The sequence below is a fragment of the Trachemys scripta genome, chromosome 14 (genome assembly GCF_013100865.1).
Source record: "Trachemys scripta elegans isolate TJP31775 chromosome 14, CAS_Tse_1.0, whole genome shotgun sequence".
NCBI lineage: Eukaryota > Metazoa > Chordata > Testudines > Emydidae > Trachemys > Trachemys scripta.
This window is the reverse complement of record NC_048311.1, coordinates 35,797,755-35,818,484: the sequence shown is the minus strand read 5'-3', so window position 1 is coordinate 35,818,484 and position 20,730 is coordinate 35,797,755. Positions and strand designations below refer to the sequence as shown.

Sequence of the window (20,730 nt, the reverse complement as noted above, 5' to 3'; positions counted from 1 at the left end):
TTTATTCCCGTAGCTAATTTGAGCTCATTTTGTGCCTTTGCCTTTCTAATCTTGCCCCTGCATTCCTGTGTTGTTTGCCTATATTCATCCTTTGTAATCTGTCCTAGTTTCCATTTTTTATATGACTCCTTTTTATTTTTTAGATCATGCAAGATCTCGTGGTTAAGCCAAGGTGGTCTTTTGCCACATTTTCTATCTTTCCTAACCAGCGGAACACCTTGCTTTTGAGCCCTTAATAGTGTCCCTTTGAAAAACTGCCAACTCTCATCAGTTGTTTTTCCCCTCAGTCTTGATTCCCATGGGACCTTACCTATCAGCTCTCTGAGCTTACCAAAATCCGCCTTCCTGAAATCCATTGTCTCTATTTTGCTGTTCTCCCTTCTACCCTTCCTTAGAATTGCAAACTCTATGATTTCATGATCACTTTCACCCAAGCTGCCTTCTGCTTTCAGATTCTCAACGAGTTCCTCCCTATTTGTTAAAATCAAGTCTAGAACAGCTTCCCCCCAGTAGCTTTTTCAACCTTCTGAAATAAAAAGTTGTCTGCAATGCAGTCCAAGAATTTGTTGGCTAGTCTGTGCCCCGCTGTGTTATTTTCCCAACATATATTTGGATAGTTGAAGTCCCCCATCACTACCAAATCTTGGGCTTTGGATGATTTTGTTAGTTGTTTAAAAAAAGCCTCATCCACCTCTTCCACCTGGTTAGGTGGCCTGTAGTAGACTCCTAGCATGACATCACCCTTGTTTTTTACCCCTTTTAGCCTAACCCAGAGACTCTGGACACTTCCGTCTCCTACGTTCATCTCCACCTTAGTCCAAGTGTGTACATTTTTAATATATAAATCAACACCTCCTCCCTTTTCCCCGTCTATCCTTCCTGAGCAAGCTGTATCCATCCACACCAACATTCCAATCATGTGTATTATCCCACCAAGTTTCAGTGATGCCGTCATAGTTGTATTTATTAGCACTTCCAGTTCTTCCTGCTTATTACCCATACTTCTCACATACATCCGGATGCCCACACCCCAGAGCAATCCACTAACTGGGGGTGGGAGGGAAGAGAGGCGTTGCCCTACCTAACCTGCCTGTGGGGTCCGATCCAGTGAGCTCAGAGATCACCTGTGCTGGATCTCTAGCTATGTAAACCATCCTTACTCGGTGTGGTGCTCCATCCTCCTCTAGTGGCACCTAGACCATCCAGGGATTGATGAGTCTGCTACAGCCTTGGCTAAGAGCCATGTGGCTCATACACTAAGCTTCAGAGGTCCAAGTTTGATTCCACCTGCCGACAACCAGGGTTTGTCAGTGTTACAGTTACACAAAAATGGCTGGGGAAAAGAGGCTTCCTTGTAACTTCTAGCCCAGTGGTTCGGGTTGCATAATTTCCAGCATATTTTTCTGTCTCTCAGCACCTGTGTTCTCCTGTAATCGATGGGCACAAATAGGGAAAGGGGCAGGCAGGGGACTTGTCATATGATACATTGCACCACATATTTCCAGTGACCCCCTTGGCCATGTGTGCACATTCAGGAGAATTTCATTGCCACTTGTGAAATGTCAACAGGGCCTTTTGACAGAAGCTCTCCCCGTGCTACTATATCGGTGTTTTCCCCAAAGATTCCCACTTTGGTCATAATGTCTGTTAACGCTGTGATGGCCCTAATTTTTCCTTGTGCTGCCTCTTGGGCGCCAACAATGCAAACACAAAGAGCAGGTTTCAGATCGACAACTGCAGCAGTTTATTGTGATAGACACCAAAGGAAGGTGAAAAAAATCATCATAGATCAAGACAAACAAATTAGGAGAATCACGATGCTCGCACAGAGATGAAAGAAGAGACACACATGGATGCAAACATACAAGCAAAGAAAAGAGAGTCTCCTGGGTTTGCGCAGCTAGAACAGGGCAGCTTGTCCCATGAGCTAGAGAGTATGCTGCTAGGCCAATCCTGATTACAGAGCAAGCCCGACCTGAAAAGAAAGCAACTGCATGGGGGAGAAGGCAGGACATGACACCAGGAAGCTTGGAGGGTAAAGACTAATAAGGTGGAGACTTGGGGTAGGGGGGAACCATGACTGTGTTTGGGAGTGGGCCCCAGCGAGGAGGAAATGTTTGGGAGATCAGATCAGAAAGGAAGAAGGGCCCTGGGGGGCGAGAGAAAGTGCACAAGCTAAGGATCTTCCATAGTTGGTTGCAGTGTTGTAGCTGTGCTGGTCTCAGGATGATAGAAAGAGAAGGTGGGTGAGGTAATATTTTTTATTGGACCAATTTCTGTTGGTGGAACGTACAAACTGTCAAGCTCTTCTTTGGGTCCTGACAAAGAGTACCATGCATTGGAAAACTTGTACATTCCACCAACAGAAGTTGGTCCAATAAAAGATATCACCTCCCCCATCTCATCTCTCTCTAGAGCTAAGTTTGGACCTTTTCTTTGTGTTGATGGAATGGACTTCAGTTTAAGACTCTGGGTTGTTCTAAACTGGTTCTTGAATGAAAATAACCCCTGGAAGGTGTACTGGCAATCAGAGAAAGCCTCTGTGAGTTCTTAAAAGACCTGAAGAGAGGGAAAAATGGAGGGGCGGGCCCTTCAGAGACACCCCTGGTCAAGAGGGGGAAATCAGTAAGCAGCAGTCCCGTTATGCACCCCACACATACCTACAGATTAATAACAGACACATACCAGGCATTTCTGTTTTCTCCTCTCCTTGGACTGTCTGAATCTGAGATCTTTTATCTTTTCCTTCCAAGTCTGCACTTGCGTCTGGACTGGTTTCTGAGCAAAGAAACATGGTATGTGAGGCCAGGTCTATGTGACAAAATTGGATTGACTATGTATGTCAGCAGGCAGCCATCACAGTTCTTAAATTGCTTGTGTGCGCACACATTTGGCTCCTTGTGTCGGTGGTGCACACCATCACCATGAGCGCTTGTATCGATTGTACAGTCAGTGGGGGGCATTGTGCAACAGTCCCTGAAAGCCAGTAACAGTCCCAGCAAGCAACAGTGTCTGCACTGACACTGCCTCAACGTAATGACATCCACCATGAGTCTACGCCACTTGGGGAGGTGGTGTTATTAGGTTGGCATAGAAAGGCACTTATGTCAGAAGGAGCCAATTTTAAACGAAAACACTTCTACAGCTAGATGGATGGAAAGCAGCTTACGTTGACCTACCCGTAATCTAGACCAGGCCTTACGTATTTTTGACCTGAGGGACTTCTGTGCCAAAGAATTAAAAACTCTGTGCACAATATTTTAAAATTCTGCATATTTTAGGTGTTAAAACAACACACTATAATCATGCCATTTTCAATTATTTTGGTAATTTATTTCAAAATGCCTGTCAGCAAGTATGTGAGTAACAATATAGACAAACAAAAAGATTCAGGAAATGCTTTTTGACAAATAGATTTCTTACTAGGCATTTAGCACATCTATATGGCTCCCCAGAGCAGATGGCAAAACTATTTCCCATGTATTTCAAGCACAGAAGAGTAGAGCCCTGCAAATCCGTGGGTAACCGTTTCATATCTGCGGATATCCATAAACCATTTTTGTGACTAGTGCGGATGCAGATACAAATTTTGTATCTACGTAGGGCTCTGATGGTAAGAGATGGACAAGCAGCTGTGAGGAACTGTGAACCCCTCCCCCTCCCCGCCTGCCCTGGGTAGGAAGCATGGGGGGCAGGGACATTGGGCAGGAGTCTGCTCGGGCCCCCACATGGCTCCCCATTGCTGCCCACCCTAGTTCATCACTAACTGTCAGGGGACAGCTCATTCGGACCTTGCTTACAAGTCATAATTTTAAATTGTAAGGTTGGCCGACATTGCCAAAAACTAATAAGTCAACGTCAGAAAAAACAACAGCTGTGAGAGGAAGCTCGTCTTTGTTCATACTTTTCAAACCTATTCTACTTTTTCAGGGACAAGTATTTTATCATGCACTGTATATGCTTTTAAAGTGTGTATTAATGTTTCAATTTCAGTTCAGATTTCCAACCAATAACTAAATTGGCAACCTGCATGTAACTAGATGAGCACTAGGTGGGGGGTGTAGGGAAATCCCTGTTTCACTGAATTAAGGCTCCCGCAGCACCTCAGTAGGTTACAGCTGCCAGTTGGGCTGCAGGTTTCTCTGCTGGGCAGTTTCTCTGCACTGGGGGCAGGAGAAGTTTGTCCCCGACTCCCCCCAGCACTGACTGATGCAGGCCCGGCAGAGGCTGTGCCCGCAGTGGACAGACACCGGCTCTTGGAAATAATCGCGGCAGACGGGACGCGTGGCTGCATTGTGGCCGGGGCCGGGCTGGAATATGCTTCGCCACATGGCCTTGGTCCGGGGCCCTGCTCGGAGCCCCGCTCCCGCCTCGCCATGGAGCCCCCAGCAGCCCCACGTGCCCGTCTCCCACCAGCTCCGCTCTAGCACCTCTTCAGCCGCCCGCCTTGCAGCGTTGCGCATGCGGCAAAGGCACCTGGGGGGAGCGTCACGGCAGGAGGCGGGGCAAGGAGGGAACAGGTCTTCCGATAGGACGAGCAGTGCGGACGTCCCACTATTGGATCCATTGGGATTCCCTGAGTTGAATGCCTACACGGCCGCGGCCATCTTGAGACCTGCCTCGTCTCCTGCCGGCTGCCATCTTGCCGTACGGCAGCGCTGAGGGAAGGCTATTTCCGCTTCCGGGTGACGTCAGGGCTTCCTTTCTCTCCGGGCCGCTAGCTGAGCAAGAGGACGGGCCGGGTCGGGCTGCTGCCGAATCCGCCTCCATCCTCCTTCCCCGCTCGAGCTGAGCCCCCCGCGCCGCCGCCGCCATGACGGAGCAGATGACCCTGCGCGGCACCCTTAAGGGCCACAACGGCTGGGTGACCCAGATCGCCACTACCCCGCAGTTCCCGGACATGATCCTGTCCGCCTCGCGCGGTGAGCGCCGCGGGCCAGACCAACCGCCCGGCCGCGGGAGGGGGGAGTGGGAGAAACCATCTCGTAGCGGGTCCTGGGCGAAGGGGGACATTGTCAGGCTGCGCTCACGGTGCGGGGGAGAATAGAAGCTAGTCACTGACGATGGGAGCGCGCTGGCAGGTTCCAAGCGGGGAGGGGGGGAGACCGTCTCGTAGTCACCCGGAGGTGGGAAGAAGATCCCATCTGTCTGCGGGGAGGGGAAGAGACCAATTCTCATCCGTGGGGGCAGGCAAGGGAGGGACCATCTCAGCCATGGAAGGGGGCACGAATCCATTCCCGGGGGGGGGGGGGAAGAGAGCCAATGTTATCCCTGGGGAGGGGGGGGGGCTGCACTATGTGACTGGGGGGAGGGGAGGTTGGAGGAGTGTTGGGAGGGGCGATATGGGGGGGTTAGGGGTGAATAACACGCAGTGGGGGGGGAATAATTCCCTGACCCCTATCTGGGCACTTCCCATCTAGGGCTCTCCAATTATCTCTCGATCTTGGGGGGCATGTCAGAAAATCAGGGCCACCCCCCCCCCAGGCCTCAGTTTCCCTGTCAGTGCCGGGGGCACTTACCCTGTCTCGCGGGGGTGACTGGGAGGGTGGAACCCAGTGAGAGACGCTTGGATACCTGGCATATAAGGTAGATAAATAGGAGGGGACCAGCTGCAGGGAGCCAGGAAGGGGTCTCAGGCCTAAATACTATGGGGGGAGGAGTAACTCAATAGAAGAGGGGGATGGACATGCCTGTGACAAGGCCACAGGGGCAACGTTGGGGCTTTCCAACCAGCCTCAGGCACATTTACACACACACACACCACGACCCCCCGCGTGTGGGTCCCTGTGGGCATCCCTGTCAGAGCATCAATATCCATCTCTGGTACCGCCATTGAGCTGCTCCACGCCTCCTCTCCCCAGCCCTGATGATTAGACGTGGCTCATCCACTGACCCTCCCGGGTTCTGATGACATGTCCTGCAATGATGAGGGGATGCCTGGAAGGAGCGTTAGCAGAGGGCTGGGCCCATGGATATAAAAATGAGGACAGGGCATTGGCTGGTTCAGGGTGGGGGCTGGGATGTGGGGTCTTTCTCCTGTAGCTGACACTGATCTGGTCATAAATGGGGAAGGGGGCCAAGGAATGGGATACAGGACTGGCTGGCTCCAGTCAGGCTCCAGGTCATGGGGTGATGCGCTGTGTGGGGGATGAAGTGGGATATGAGGCCTTTCTCCTCTAAGCAGCACCGGTTTGGATCTAGCCCCAGGCTGGTGGGATTGGCTGGCCGGGCGAGGGGCATGGTGAGGAACAGGCTGTGGTGTATTTAGCTCTTGGCGCTGGCCACGGAGGCCAGTCTCCTGTGCGACAGCACCTAGGTTGGCATGAAGGGGGGATGGTCATAGGGTCATGCCAGGCCTGCGTGGGAATGGCAGGTTCCCCTTCCCAGGGCTGTCAGGTCACTCTCTGAGAGGAAATGCCCGTTAGAGAGGCGACTAGCCGACTTAGACTCTCCCTGCTCCCTCCACGCAGACAAGACCATCATCATGTGGAAGCTGACAAGGGACGAGACCAACTACGGGATCCCGCAGCGCGCCCTGCGTGGGCACTCACACTTTGTCAGTGATGTGGTCATCTCCTCTGACGGGCAGTTCGCCCTCTCTGGCTCCTGGGACGGCACCCTGCGGCTCTGGGACCTCACCACGTGAGTGATGGATTGGGGCGCAGGGGGGCGCCACAGACATCAGATGGGCTTTCTTGGCAGAGCGAGAGCCTGTACAAAGGAGGGTGGGAGGGGAGAGGGTTCCTATGGGTGACCGAGTCAGACGGGTTCCTCTCAGCCCCATGACCTGTTTGTCCTGCCCATCGCAGCTCCCCTTAGTGGGGAGGGGTTGGCGTGCCAGGGAGGGGGACTGGATGCCTATCCTAGAGCCCCTTGGCTTGTTGTGGCACCCCTTAATGGTGCCCTAGGGCAGTGTTTCAGAAATGGATGATCACGACCCCTGGTGGGGGTCATCGAAGGCAGTCGGGGGGTGTCATGAGGCATTGACACTTATAACCTAAAGCAAAACAAAAGTTTGTTCCCCCCCACACCTTTCCCCTTTCAAGTCAAGTGTTCTCTGGTCTCAGTCATTTATACAGGTTTAGCCATGTCATCACCAACCCTTTATTTATTCATTCATAGTCAACTTCGGGGGGCTGCGAATGTTTCTGACATCAGATCAGGGGTCTTACACCTGAAAAGTTTGAGACGCTGCTGCAGGGAAATGGCCAGAACCAGACCATAAATGTGTGGGGTAGTTTCTTGCTGGGCCCAGGATTGGATGTACCCAGTGGCCAATCATCCCTGATTCCAGCCACTGGGGCATCTGGATTTTTTGAGGCACCCCTCCCTTTCCTCCCAGTCCCAATGATTAGATCTGACACATGTCTGCTGACCCCTCAGGGGCGTGATGACATGTCCTGCAATTATGATGGGACAATGGGAGAGACAGGGAAGTGTTGCGCTGTCTCTTGGCTTTTATCCCCCGTGACATCACAGTCCTTTGTTCCTTTGTCTTAATACCCTGTCACGTTCTTCCTCGGATCCACCCCTTTTTTATCTGGCTGAGCTCCCTCCACTGCTGGATCTTGGGGTCCCCTTCGTGTTTAATGTCCTGGCTAGTTCCTGGCATGTGCTTCTGCCTCAGTGGGATCCCCTGTCACTTGGCCACCACCCTTTGTGCTCCTCTCTGTGGAGGTTAAAGAGGATTTTTCTCTGGGTGGCTTGGGAACAGGACCTGCTCCTAGCAGGAGGGAGGCCGGCGTAGCTGGGATGTGAGGAGAGGTTCCCGTAGCTGGCCTGGGAGTGACTTAGGAGAGTCTATTCCCTTGCAGAGGTACCACCACCCGCCGCTTCGTGGGCCACACCAAGGACGTGCTGAGCGTGGCCTTCTCGTCCGACAATCGCCAGATCGTCTCGGGCTCCCGGGACAAAACCATCAAGCTCTGGAATACCCTGGGCGTCTGCAAGTACACGGTGCAGGTGAGACATAGGATGGGGCTGCTGAGCTGTGGGGTGGGTCAGGCATCTGCCCTAGACCCTGATCACCTCCCTGAGTCAGGGACAGAGAACCCAGGAGTCCTGATTCCCAGGCCCATGCTCTAACCCACTAGATCCTGCTTCCCTACCAGAGCCGGGGATAGAACCCAGGAGTTCAGATGCCCAGCCTCACTCCGCTCTAACCCACTAGGTCTCCCTCTCCTCCCAGAGTCAGGGATTGAACCCAGGCATCCTGATTTCCTGTCCTATGCTCCTGGCTGTTTCTTTTTGGGTTTGGTGGTGGTAAAAACCCACTTACATTTTGAATGCAAACCTGCCGCACTGGTCATGGGGGGGCGGGAGGGAGAAGGGCCTCCAAAGCGCCTCCGAAGCCTTGCAGAGAAGGGGGTGGTTGGCAAACAGTTGGCTCAGAAGAGCTGGGGGATGGGATCTGGGGCCTTTCCTTTCTGCAGAAGAGGACTTTGTGGAAGAGACGCTCGCTGGGTCTTTGGGGAAACCCCTCTGAGTTAAGCTGGAGCAACAGTCCCTGGGCTCCCATGCATTAATTTAGAAGCATCTCTGTAATTGCCCCGTGTGTGTCCCCTGCTGGGAACTTGCCCTGCTCCCAGCTGGTAGAGGATCCAGGGCTCTGTCTTGCCCCCCCAGTCCCGATGATTAGATCTGACACGTCTGCCGACCCCCCTGGGGCTTGACGACATGTCCTGCAATTATGATGGGACGCAGGGAGGGCCGGCGAAGCCCTGGGCCAGGGGTTCGAGCAGCAGCTTATATTGGGAGGGCGGGGGGGTCAGCAGAGCCCTTGGTGGTGGGGGGTTGTGAACCTAGGGCTGGTGGGGTGGAGCCCCTAAGGTGTGGGGAGATGAGTGGAGGGTTGAGAGCAGAGCTCTAGATTGAGTGAGAGATCCCTGGTCTCCCATCTCTCTCCTCTAACTCCTCCCCCTCCTTTTCTCCCCAGGACGAGAGCCACTCGGAGTGGGTGTCCTGTGTCCGCTTCTCCCCCAACAGCAGCAACCCCATCATCGTCTCCTGTGGCTGGGACAAGCTGGTGAAGGTGGGTTTGAGGCCGCGGTGCACTGCAGGGGGTCGGGTCCCCCTGCTGACCCGGGGCTGCTTGGAGCGGGGAAGGGCACAGACCATTGTTGGGTCTCGGCCTGGGCTGTTGATCATTTCTCTTCCCGCTCCCAGTGGTGCTGGGTCTGGGACAGGGAGCATCGGCGCAGAGACACCCGGGAATTTCCATTGTCCCACAATTCCTAGGTTGCCCTAGGGCCAGGGGATAGGCTGGGGGCGGATTAGCTCTTGGTTGCTTCTGGGTGGTGAAGGGGGCATTTCAGCTCTGGGGACTCGTGTCTCATCTCCACAGCTTGTTGTCCTGTCCTTGAGGTGCTGGCGTCCTGCCCTCTGGGTCAGTTGGTCTCCGAAGAAGCAGGCACTCCATTGTTGTGCTGCTGAGTGCCGTAAAAACTTGGGTGGGTGGGGAGGTTCCTAAAGTTCCATGCTTCGGGGGTTCGATTGGTTGCCTGCCTGGGAGATGCTGGAGCTCCGACTGGATGATCCATGGGTTCCTTCTTGGCCTGGAACGCGCTCTGCTGATCACGTGACATTCTTCTCCTGCCCCCAGGTGTGGAACTTGGCCAACTGTAAGCTGAAGACCAACCACATCGGGCACACCGGCTACCTGAACACCGTGACAGTCTCCCCTGACGGCTCCCTCTGCGCATCTGGTGGCAAGGTCCGTTCCCAGCCCGGTTCCAGTGGGGATTGGGACTGGGAAGCACGGGGGGGATGGACAGCAGGACTGGATCGAGGTCACTTTCCTCTCTGGGTTCTGTCGGCCCTGAGGGGTCGTAGATCTCGGCTGAGCTACCCGCACCGGGAGGCTGGGGAACATTCTCTGTCTGTCTCTCTCTCTCTCAGCCTGTCGGAGCGGGGCTGAGCCGTGATGAAACCCACTGTGTTTCTGATTGCATCTGCGTGCGGAAACCCAGAGGCTGTTTCTGAGCTGTCCCTGCCCAGCTGTCCCTGGGCTGACTGGGATTCACCCCAGCTCAGCCGGATACTAGTGGTGAGGCAGCTGCTGTGCTTAGATCGCTGCTTCCTTGTGCTCCTCTGTCTGTATCCGCCTGTCATCTCATGCCTTCTGCTGACGTTATGAGCTTTTGGGGGGCAGAGGGCTCCCTTGTCATTCACAGCAGCATCCTCTGTGCCCACACAGACAGACACGCTATTGATCCCTTCACCATGCTGCTACTACACTCCCCTTTCCTCTCCCTTTGGTCTGATCCATGTTCTGGACCCCTCCCTTGATTCCCCGACCAATGTTGGCTCCAACTCCAGTGTCTAGCAACCACCATCAAAGTTCTGTGTGATCAACCACCCTGATCCTGCCTGTTCCCCTTCACCACTGCTTCCAGTCTCATTCTACCCTGTCAGAGTCTCACAAAGCCACCGGACAGCCACTCTGAGCCCCCGCCCCAGTCCACATGGCCCCGCCTCTGCCTAAGGGGAACCTTGTTGGTTTTGAATCTGAGCAGTTTGTTACTCCCCTTCTCCTCATCTGAGTCTCTCAGTGCAGGACCTGTCCTTGGGCATCAGGGAAGTACATAGCAGGCAGTAATAAATATTAGTTACCCTTTTTCTCGGTGCTATCCTGCAGCAGGGATTGCCACAGGTTAAAGGTTTGCTGCCCGACTCCCAAGGTGCGTCATTTCCTTGGTACATGTTGCAGGCTGCTGGCTGGCTGGTTATGGGCTGGGTGTGGGTGAGGGACTCTTTCTCCGTCTGACGCTCTCTTCCCCCCAGGACGGCCAGGCCATGCTGTGGGACCTGAACGAGGGCAAGCACCTGTACACGCTGGACGGCGGTGACATCATCAACGCCCTGTGCTTCAGCCCCAACCGCTACTGGCTCTGCGCTGCCACCGGGCCCAGCATCAAGATCTGGGTGAGTGGGCGCCCCCTGCTGGCGGGGGTGGGCCTTTCAGGGGACTTCACCCCCCTGTGTGCTCCCTTTTATACAGAGTGCACAGCCTGGGGTTTCTAGGGGCCACTCCCCTGGAATTCCCTATCTCCGTGTCTCCTTTCCGTAGGGCACAGGGATTCTTTCTCTGTCTCCTTTCTATAAGGACCGGGGGCGTGTAGAAGACACACCTCTGGGAGGCATCTGCTGTGCTTCCTTTATTAGGGAACAGAGCTTATGCTTTTCTATAGGGAATACCCAGAGTGTTGGCTTTCTTGCCGGTTTCTATAGGGGACCTGGCCTGGGGTTTCCATGTGGGGGACACCCTTGGGGGTCACTTCTGCCCCAGGAAATAGGTCTTGGATTTTCCCGTAGGGGAGACACCTCCACCATAGTGATCTCTGGGCCCTGTCAGATCTGCAGTCCCCCATGGGGAGTGGGATATGGGATGGGGCTGTGCTCTGGTATCTGGGTGTGGAGCCCCCGGGGAATGTGGGGTGAGGCCATGCTGTGGGTCTGGAGCCCCCCAGGGGCTGTGATGAAACATCATGCCATCTGATTGCATCTCCGTGCTGAAACCCAGAGGCTGTTTCTGAGCCAGCTCCCAGCACCTGCCCTGGTGTGGGCCCTCCCCGGCGGTGGGGTCCTTTCTCTGAACTTTTCCCCTCTCCCCCGCAGGACCTGGAGGGGAAGATCATCGTGGACGAGCTGAAGCAGGAGGTGATCAGCACCAGCAGCAAAGCCGAGCCGCCCCAGTGCACCTCACTGGCCTGGTCCGCGGACGGACAGGTAACGGAGAAATGAAAAGGGCTGGGGCCAATATTTCAGTGGGGGCTGGAGGTGCCCTATGCATCCTCACCACTGGCCCCAGGGGGCAGAGGCAGCCAAGGGACCTGCTCTCGGCTCAGCCTATGGGAAGATGGTCCTGTGAGCCACTCCCCTTTTCACACCCCATGGGAGGGCAGATGTGCCCATGAGCGCCCGAGCCCCTCCTTGCACTGACAACAGCCCTGATACTTCCCAGGGCCTGTCCTTCGTCCTCCACGCTGCCAGGAGACATGAGCTCTCTCTGCCTCTGTCCCTGCCACCATCCCGATCCTTCCCATGGTCCATCCCCTCCAGCCCGCTGTCCAGCATGGAGCCCAGCCCCTCCCAGCCTCCAGCCCTCTCCTAGCAAGAGATTCAGCCCCTCCAACATCACCCCTTTCTTGTCTCCACCCGCCTCCCTACCCTCCAGCACTGCTGCTCCTCCCCCGGCAAGAGACCTGACCCCTTGCCTTCAGCCCCCTTCCTACCAAGATTCAACCCCTCCCAGCCTCCATACCCGCCAGCATCCTGGCTCTCCCCAGAGCCTCATCCCCCCATGTCGCTGATCTGCTGAGGCCCGGCCCTTTCTCCCTGCCCCCTAACATACCCCGTCACCACTTTCCCAGCTGAGCACTGGCATCAGGCGAGGGAGCTTGAGCCCCCTCCCAGATGCAGGCCCTCAGCCTGACTGTTCTCCTGGGGGCTGATCTGTCTCCAGGCCTGCTGTAGCTACCCCGTTACTGACACATCTTTTCTCTCCTCTCCAGACCCTGTTTGCTGGGTATACAGATAACCTGGTCCGCGTCTGGCAGGTCACCATCGGGACCAGATGAGAGCCCGCCCACAGGACGCAGCCTGCCTTTGTGTAAAAAAAATAAATCAATAAAAAGTACATTTTGGAGGTTGGGGATTGTTTGGGTGTCATCTTTGCCATCCAGGGCCTGTCTGCGAGAGCTGGAACTTCCGAGGAAGCATGGCCCAGTGCCTATGGACCTAGCCCCGGGTTCAGGTCCCTGCGGTCCAGTCCTTGCTCTGCCAGAGATCTTGAGCGAGTCCTGTAGGCCTGGATGTGTAAGGTATTTAGCCTGCGTTGCACTCAGTATTGTGAAGCCGAAGGGTAGAGGGTTTTCCGGCATCTAAAATTGCAGCTAGACACCTGGCACGGGCAGTGCTAATGGACGCTTTGGGAGGCTAAGTCTCCCCAAACCTCAAGCCACCGGAGGGGTGGGAGCAGTGGTGGATTGGGGGGCTCTTGAGAAAAATCTCCCCCGTCACAGTCCCAGGGCTGGAAGAGCACAGCTTTTCCGGTCTCAGGGCTGCAAGGGGCGGGGGGTCGTGCTTTGTGGGGAAGAAGTGGACCAAAGGAGGGGCTCTGAGCTCTCAGCCCTTCCTCCCCCCGCCCCAACTGAACTCTCAGGTCCACACCCTGGCTGGGCCACGGGAGGGAGGAGTCTGAGAGCAGCGAGCTGGGCGTGGCCTCAGCAGGAAGAGGCAGACCTGGGGTCTCCAGAAATTAAAGATGAATCTTTTAATTCCCAGAAGCTGGCAATGGGCGACAGGAAATGGATTACTTGATCATTACCTGTTCTGCTCATTCATTCTGAGGCACCTGGCATTGGATGGACCATTGGTCTGACCCAGTCTGGCCGTTCCTATGTTTTAATTAAAGTTTCTGTCCTGTGATGAAATCTCTAGAAATCTGTCCACCCAAAACTGGGAACCCTCCACCTAGTGGAATTTTCAGGTGTTGGAATCCTGCTGCTTTGGTGTGGAGGGAGGTGGACTTCAATCCTGGTCACTCAATTACAGACCTCAAAATGGCAATTCTTCAAAAACAGACTCCAACGTGAAGCTGCAGAACTGGAATTAATTTGCAAACTGGATACCATCAGATACCTGAATCAAGACTGGGAGTGATTGGGTCATTACAAAACCTAAACTTAATTTTCCCCATACTAATTTCTCCCTACTGTTACTCACACCTTCTTGTCAACTGTCTGTAATAGGCCACTCTCTTACCACTTCAAAAGTTATTTCTCCTCCCTTGGGATCCTGCTGTTAATTGATTTATCTCATTTAGACTGATTTAACACTTGGTAAAGCAACCCCACAGCCTTTCATGTATTTATACCTGCTTGTGTATCTTTTACTTCATATATCGGATGAATGAAGTGGGTTCTAGCCCACAAAAGCTTATGCCCAAATATATGTTAGTCTTTAAGGTGCCACCAGACTCCATGTTGTTTTTGCAGCAAAGAGTCCTGTGGCACCTTATAGACTAACAGACGTATTGGAGCATGAGCTTTCGTGGGTGAATACCCATTTCTTCGGATGCATCTGAAGAAGTGAGGTTTTTACCCATGAAAGCTTATGCCCAAATAAATCTGTTAGTTTTTAAGGTGCCACCAGACTCCTTGTTGTTTTTGCAGATACAGACTAACACGGCTACCCCCTGATACTATTCCACTTTGTATTCAGGTCTGGAAAAGGGAGTACCTTTACCAGACCTGAAGAATAGCTCAGTGTAAACTTCAAAGCATGTCTCTGTCACCTGCCAAAGGTGATCCAATACACGATATCACCTCACCCACTTTGTAATCCCTGAGACCAGTTTGGCTGTAACAACACTGCAACCATGAAATAGTTAAACAAGGTCTGGGCTGTGGTATGCAGAGACCACCCTGCTTAGCACTCTGTCAGATACACTATTAAAATTCCTTTTAACCTTTTAAATGAAGGAAAACCAGCTGAAAGGTAAAATATTGAACAAGGTTTTCATTTTAACCACTCCCTTGTCTGACAGCTTCTTAGGGCATGGTTACAGTTGCAGATGTAGAGCGCTGGGCGTTAAAGCAGCCTTTGGAGACCGCAGCAGGGAAAACGCTGCCGTGTATTTACAGTGTCAGCTGCAAACGCACTGGCGTGGCCACATTAGCAGCCCTTGCACTGCCACAAAGAGCAGTGCATTGTGGTAGCTATCCCAGTGTGCAAGTGGCTGCAACGTGCTTTTTAAATGGGGTGGGGGTCAGCATGCTGTCTTGTAAATTCAGACAACAGCAGATCCCCACCCCTCTCACAACAGCAGCATTCCACAGTAATGGTTGCTTTGTCCCGGAGCAGATAAGCACCTGGCTGTCAGAAACGGAGCTTTGAAAGGGGATATCCGCATGCCTGCAGCCGAAAAACAATGACAAGAGTGGCCACTTGACTTCTGGGGATTATGGGATGTTTCCAGAGGCCAATCACAGCACAGTAATGCAACACTTCATTCACACTGATTCCCAGGCATTTCAGCCAGGGTGTAGCAAGCTTTATGCTTCTCGTGGAGGTGGATTACCAGGAGTGCTCCCGCTGCAGAGCCCAGGCGCTCTACATGCCTTGCCAGTGTGGACACATCGGGAGTTAGGGCACCCAGGGCTGCTTTAATGCGCTCTAACTTGCAAGTGTAGCCAAGCCATTAGATGGTATCAAATATGGTCATAACGGAACAAGAGAAGTTAGGAGATGGGGTGGAGCTGTTGTGGTCAAATGTCCAATCCTGTTTCCAAAGGAGACAAAACAAGACAGCCACACGCAAAGGGAGAGGAAAGGGCAGCAAACACAGCTGCTGGGGGTGGGGCTGACTTTCATTTGCAACCTCGCTGCTGAAAAAAAATGGCCCAGAGCCCAGAGTCCAGATCAGCCCCTCAGACCTGGCAAATGCGTATCAGCATTAGCCTGCACAGGGCATTGCTTTTAGCGGCCTCTCTGTTCCCAGCACGAATCATTGTAAGGTCTGATTGCTGCACGGAGGGGTTGTTGTGGGATAATGCTAGAACCATGCACCTTGATGTCCCCCATTCCGAGTGCTTGGGACCAGTTTGTCCAGAGGGGGGAGCCCAGCTTGTACCCGCAGGAGAATCAGACTCCCGGAAACGTGAGTCAAAGGCCCTTGGAGGAATGAAAAGAGGCACTCTTGAGAAATGAGGGGGCTGGTGGGGGCTGCTACTGAGCAGCAGGTCTCCCCCTCCCAGACACAGATCCCAGACAGCTGGAGTGAACAGGGTCCTGCCTAGCGGCTCTGCCAAGGGCTGGCAAGTGTCTTGGTAACATAGCCACAGGTGGGTTTTAAAAGCCTTGATTTTTTCCTCTTATGCTCTGTGCTGTTCCGGCTGGGGGAAGCAAACCCTACGTTCGTCACGGCACTTACTATGGGTCAGAACACCCAAATGGGAAGCATAGCTGGTGTGCAGGGTGCTGTAGCCCAGAGACCCAGGCTAGGAGTGGCAGAAATAAAGTTTAAGGGCAGAAGGTGTCACCCAATCATGCAGGCTGACCCTGGATCACAGACTACCGCCACTGGCCTGCTCAACCTGACACCTGGAACGAAACCACAGTATTACAGCCTGCAGGAGACTAGACTGTTACGTGCCAGACGCAGGGACCAGGAGGGACCAAGGTGCATCTGTGCCCATGGACCCCCACAATGGCAGGGAAGTGATTAAGCGAGATATACCCAGATAATCCTGGCAAGCCACCCACACCCACCTGCTGCACAGGAAAGTGAAAAACCTCCCCAAGATCACTGCTAAGCTGCCCTGGGGGGCAAATTCCTTCCCCACCCCACATGTGGCAGTCATGAGACCCTGGGCATGTGCGCAAGAACCAGCCAGCCAAGCACCTGAGAGAGCAAGAATGCCTGGTGCCATCTCAGCGCCCTGGCCCACCCACCTCCCTCTAATTGTCCCATCTCCAGCCATGGTCACCCCTGATGCTTCAGAGGAAAGAGATTTGAAAAGCCCCCCCAGAAGACATTGGGGAGGGGGCAGAAGAGAAATCCCTTCCTGACTGCTGCCAGGTGAAACCCTGAAGCATGAGGATTTCATTCCAGGGAGGTAAAGGCATGAGGCCCAACACCTGTGGGAGTGCCCTCAGGGAGGCAGAGGAGGGTCAGAGAGGGAGCTAGCCCTGCGGCTGGGACAATGGGTATTGACTTTCTCTCTGATAGAAGGGCTGGTTCAGGAAAGTATTTGAGCAAAATGTAAGATAACCACATGCTTCAATCTCATTGCTGTCAGGACGAGAGCAAATGTTTAAGCACTTTCGTGCATCGAGGACTGCCCTGGGGAGAGAGCTGGGGTAGCTGAGCAAAGAGACAAGTTTGGTCATCATGGAAGGGACATGAAGAGCAAAGGGTTAATACCAGAGCTGGGTTGGTATTTTTCACATGAACACTTTGGCATACAATGGCTTCCTTCTGTCCCCCCCCCCCCCCCCCCCCCCCCCCACCCAATCACTTTTTTGGTGAAAAGTTTTAACGGTTCTTGCAGAAAACTGTTGTTTTTTTTCCATTATTTGGTTAAAAATATTTGTCCCCCAAACACAATTGAAAAATGGGTTTTTCTACGGAATGAAAAAAAATTAGGACCAACCCCCCCGCCCTCCTTTTTGTTAAATCAGTGGCTCTCAACCTTTCCCAATCACTGTACCCCTTTCAGGAGGCTGATTTATCTCGTGTACCTCAAATTACACCTCACTTAAAAACAACTTGCTTACAAAATCAGACAAAAAAATACAAAAGTGTCACAGCCACACTACTACTGAAAAATTGCTGACTTTCTCATTGTTACCCTGTAATTATAAATATTGTACTTACATGTCAGTGTATAGTCCATAGAGAGTATAAACAAGTCATTGTCTGTCTGAAATTTTAAAAAGAACAGGAGTACTTGTGGCACCTTAGAGACTAACAAATTTATTAGAGAATAAGCTTTCGTGGACTACAGCCCACTTCTTCGGATGCATACAGAGTGGAATAAATATTGAAGAGAGATATATATACACACATACAGAGAGCATAAACAGGTGGGAGTTGTCTTACCAATTCTGAGAGACCAATTAAGTAAGAGAAAAAAAACTTTTGAAGTGATAATCAAGATAGCCCAGTACAGACAGTTTGATAAGAAGTGTGAGAATACTTACAAAGGGAGATAGATTCAATGTTTGTAATGGCTCAGCCATTCCCAGTCCTTATTCAATCCTTTGTTGATTGTGTCTAGTTTGCATATCAATTCCAGCTCAGCAGTCTCTCGTTGGAGTCTGTTTTTGAAGTTTTTCTGTTGTAATATAGCCACCCGCAGGTCTGTCATTGAATGACCAGACAGGTTAAAGTGTTCTCCCACTGGTTTTTGAGTATTATGATTCCTGATGTCAGATTTGTGTCCATTAATTCTTTTGCGTAGAGACTGTCCGGTTTGGCCAATGTACATAGAGGGGCATTGCTGGCACATGATGGCATATATCACATTGGTAGATGTGCAGGTGAACGAGCCCCTGATGGTATGGCTGATGTGATTAGGTCCTATGATGATGTCACTTGAATCGGGCTTTGTTACAAGGATAGGTTCCTGGCTCAGTGGTTTTGTTCAGTGACTCTCACAGATCTTGGGAGACAGACCTGTCCTCGCTTACAGACAACCCCCCAACCTAAAGCAAATACTCACCAGCAACCACACATCACTGAACAAAACCACTGAGCCAGGAACCTATCCTTGTAACAAAGCCCGATGCCAACTCTGTCCACATATCTATTCAAGTGACATCATCATAGGACCTAATCACATCAGCCATACCATCAGGGGCTCGTTCACCTGCACATCTACCAATGTGATATATGCCATCATGTGCCAGCAATGCCCCTCTGCCATGTACATTGGCCAAACCGGACAGGCTCTAGGCAAAAGAATTAATGGACACAAATCTGACATCAGGAATCATAATACTCAAAAACCAGTGGGAGAACACTTTAACCTGTCTGATCATTCAATGACAGACCTGCGGGTGTCTATATTACAACAGAAAAACTTCAAAAACAGACTCCAAGAGAGACTGCTGAGCTGGAATTGATATGCAAACTAGACACAATCAACAAAGGATTGAATAAGGACTGGGAATGGCTGAGCCATTACAAACATTGAATCTATCTCCCTTTGTAAGTATTCTCACACTTCTTATCAAACTGTCTGTACTGGGCTATCTTGATTATCACTTCAAAAGTTTTTTTTCTCTTACTTAATTGGTCTCTCAGAATTGGTAAGACAACTCCCACCTGTTTATGCTCTCTGTATGTGTGTATATATATATATCTCCAATATTTATTCCACTCTGTATGCATCCGAAGAAGTGGGCTGTGGTCCACGAAAGCTTATGCTCTAATAAATTTGTTAGTCTCTAAGGTGCTACAAGTACTCCTGTTCTTTTTGCGGATACAGACTAACACGGCTGCTACTCTGAAATCTGAAATTTTAGTTTGTACTGACTTTGCTAGTGTTTTTTATGTTGCCTGTTGTAAAACTAGGCTAATATCCCTAGGAGTTGATGTACCCCCTGGAACACCTCTGAATACCCCCAGGGGTACACGTACCCTTGGCGGAGAACCACTGTGTTAAATATTAAGTATCTTCATTGCAGGATTGGAGAGGAGATTCAGAGAAGGGCAATGAGGCTCATCCGGTGTCCAGAAAACTCTCCCGTGACGAGAGACTGAAAAGACAGGGCTTTAGAAAAGAGACAGAGTCTATACAATATGGAACTGGTTAGAGGAAGGAGAGCAGGAATTTCTGTTCTCTCTGTCTCATAAGACAAGCGCAAAGGAGGCATTCAATGAAAACGAAAGGTGGCCAGTGAACAACTGATATAAAGGACACACTTGTTCTGCACCACGTGGGATTAGACTATGGAATTTGTTACCAGGGGGAGTGGTTGAAGCCAAGAATTCAGCAAGATTTTTTAAAAAAAAGGAGTGGCTATTTATGCAGATAACTTGAATATTCAATTAGAACAGCTGATGCTCACTTCCACCGTAATTGAATTGGCTCATTAGCACTACCCCCCCGACTTGGTGAGGCAACTCCCATCTTTTCATGTGCTAGAATATATAGTTTGTTTACTGTATTTTCCACTCCATGCATCTGATGAAGTGGGTTTTAGCCCTCAAAAACTTATGCCCAAATAAATTAGTTAGTCTCTAAGGTGCCACAAGGACTCCTTGTTGTTTTTGCCGATAGAGACTAACACGGCTACCACTCTGAAATGCTGGAAGAGAGGCTGCAGGCCTTAAACCAATATTACTACAGAAAGACTGATGGTGGGGTAATCAGCCCCTCCATGACAAATGTGGACAGCTTTGTGATATTGTTATGAGCGATCTGTAGGCTCTACCTACCCACTTGTATTGTTACCCCTTGAAGGGAAAGAGTTCACCTTCTCCCTAATTCTAGACCGTCCCTGACAGGTGTTTGTCCAACCTGCTCTTAAAAATCTCCAATGATGGAGATTCCACGACCTCCCTAGGCAATTTATTCCAGTGCTTAACCACCCTGTTAGGAACTTTTTCCTAATATCCAATCTAAATTTCTTACTGCAATTTAAGCCCATTGCTTCTTGTCCTATCCTCAGAGGTTAAGGAGAACAATTTTTCTCCCTCCTCCTTGTAACCTTTTATGTACATGAAAAGTGTCATGTCTCCCTTCAGTCTTCTCTTCTCCAAACTAAACCACCCCAATTTTTTCAATCTACCCTCACAGGTCATGTTTTCCAGACCTTTAATAATTTTTGTTGCTCTTCTCTGGACTTTCTTCAATTTGTCCACATCTTTCTTGAAATGTGGTGCCCAGAACTGGACACAATACTCCAGTTGAGGCCTTATCAGTGCGGAGTAGAGCAGAAGAATTATTTTTGTAGCCTTTGAAATTCAACATCCTTTCCAAAACCCCTTTTTGGATTTTACCCTTCCACCAGCTCCAGCCAAGGTGGGACTGAAGAGGCAGAGACTAAACTGTACAATCTTCTCTTTATTATTAATTATTATTATAACATTTCAAAAAACTAAATCTCCATTTAATTCTTGGTTTAGCCAAAAATATTTCAAACTAGCTTTGTAACATCAACAGAAAAACAACCAACCAAACCTCAACACACAGCAGTGTCTTTCCAGTGGGGAGAGGG

At 51.4% G+C, this 20,730-nt stretch overlaps 2 protein-coding genes across 2 annotated transcripts in view; one reads left to right on the top strand and one right to left on the bottom strand.

Annotated features, from left to right (window-relative positions):
* LOC117886993 (butyrophilin subfamily 1 member A1-like) overlaps positions 1 to 4,596 on the bottom strand; it is a 12,542-nt gene extending 7,946 nt beyond the window's left edge. Inside the window, exons 1-2 of the mRNA XM_034789214.1 lie at positions 4,477 to 4,596; positions 2,686 to 2,778 (exon numbers count right to left, since the gene is read on the bottom strand). Coding sequence (XP_034645105.1) covers positions 2,686 to 2,778; positions 4,477 to 4,567 — 184 coding nt within the window. The 5' untranslated portion in view covers positions 4,568 to 4,596. The remainder of the gene's footprint in view (positions 1 to 2,685; positions 2,779 to 4,476) is intronic.
* Positions 4,597 to 4,778: 182 nt separating this feature from the next.
* Positions 4,779 to 12,651, top strand: RACK1 (receptor for activated C kinase 1). Its single transcript, XM_034789213.1, has 8 exons — positions 4,779 to 4,922; positions 6,471 to 6,642; positions 7,815 to 7,962; positions 8,936 to 9,031; positions 9,602 to 9,712; positions 10,783 to 10,923; positions 11,617 to 11,727; positions 12,513 to 12,651. The coding sequence occupies exons 1-8, from the start codon at positions 4,814 to 4,816 to the stop codon at positions 12,576 to 12,578; spliced, it is 954 nt and encodes a 317-aa protein (XP_034645104.1). The 5' UTR covers positions 4,779 to 4,813; the 3' UTR covers positions 12,579 to 12,651.
* Positions 12,652 to 20,730: the final 8,079 nt, after the last annotated feature.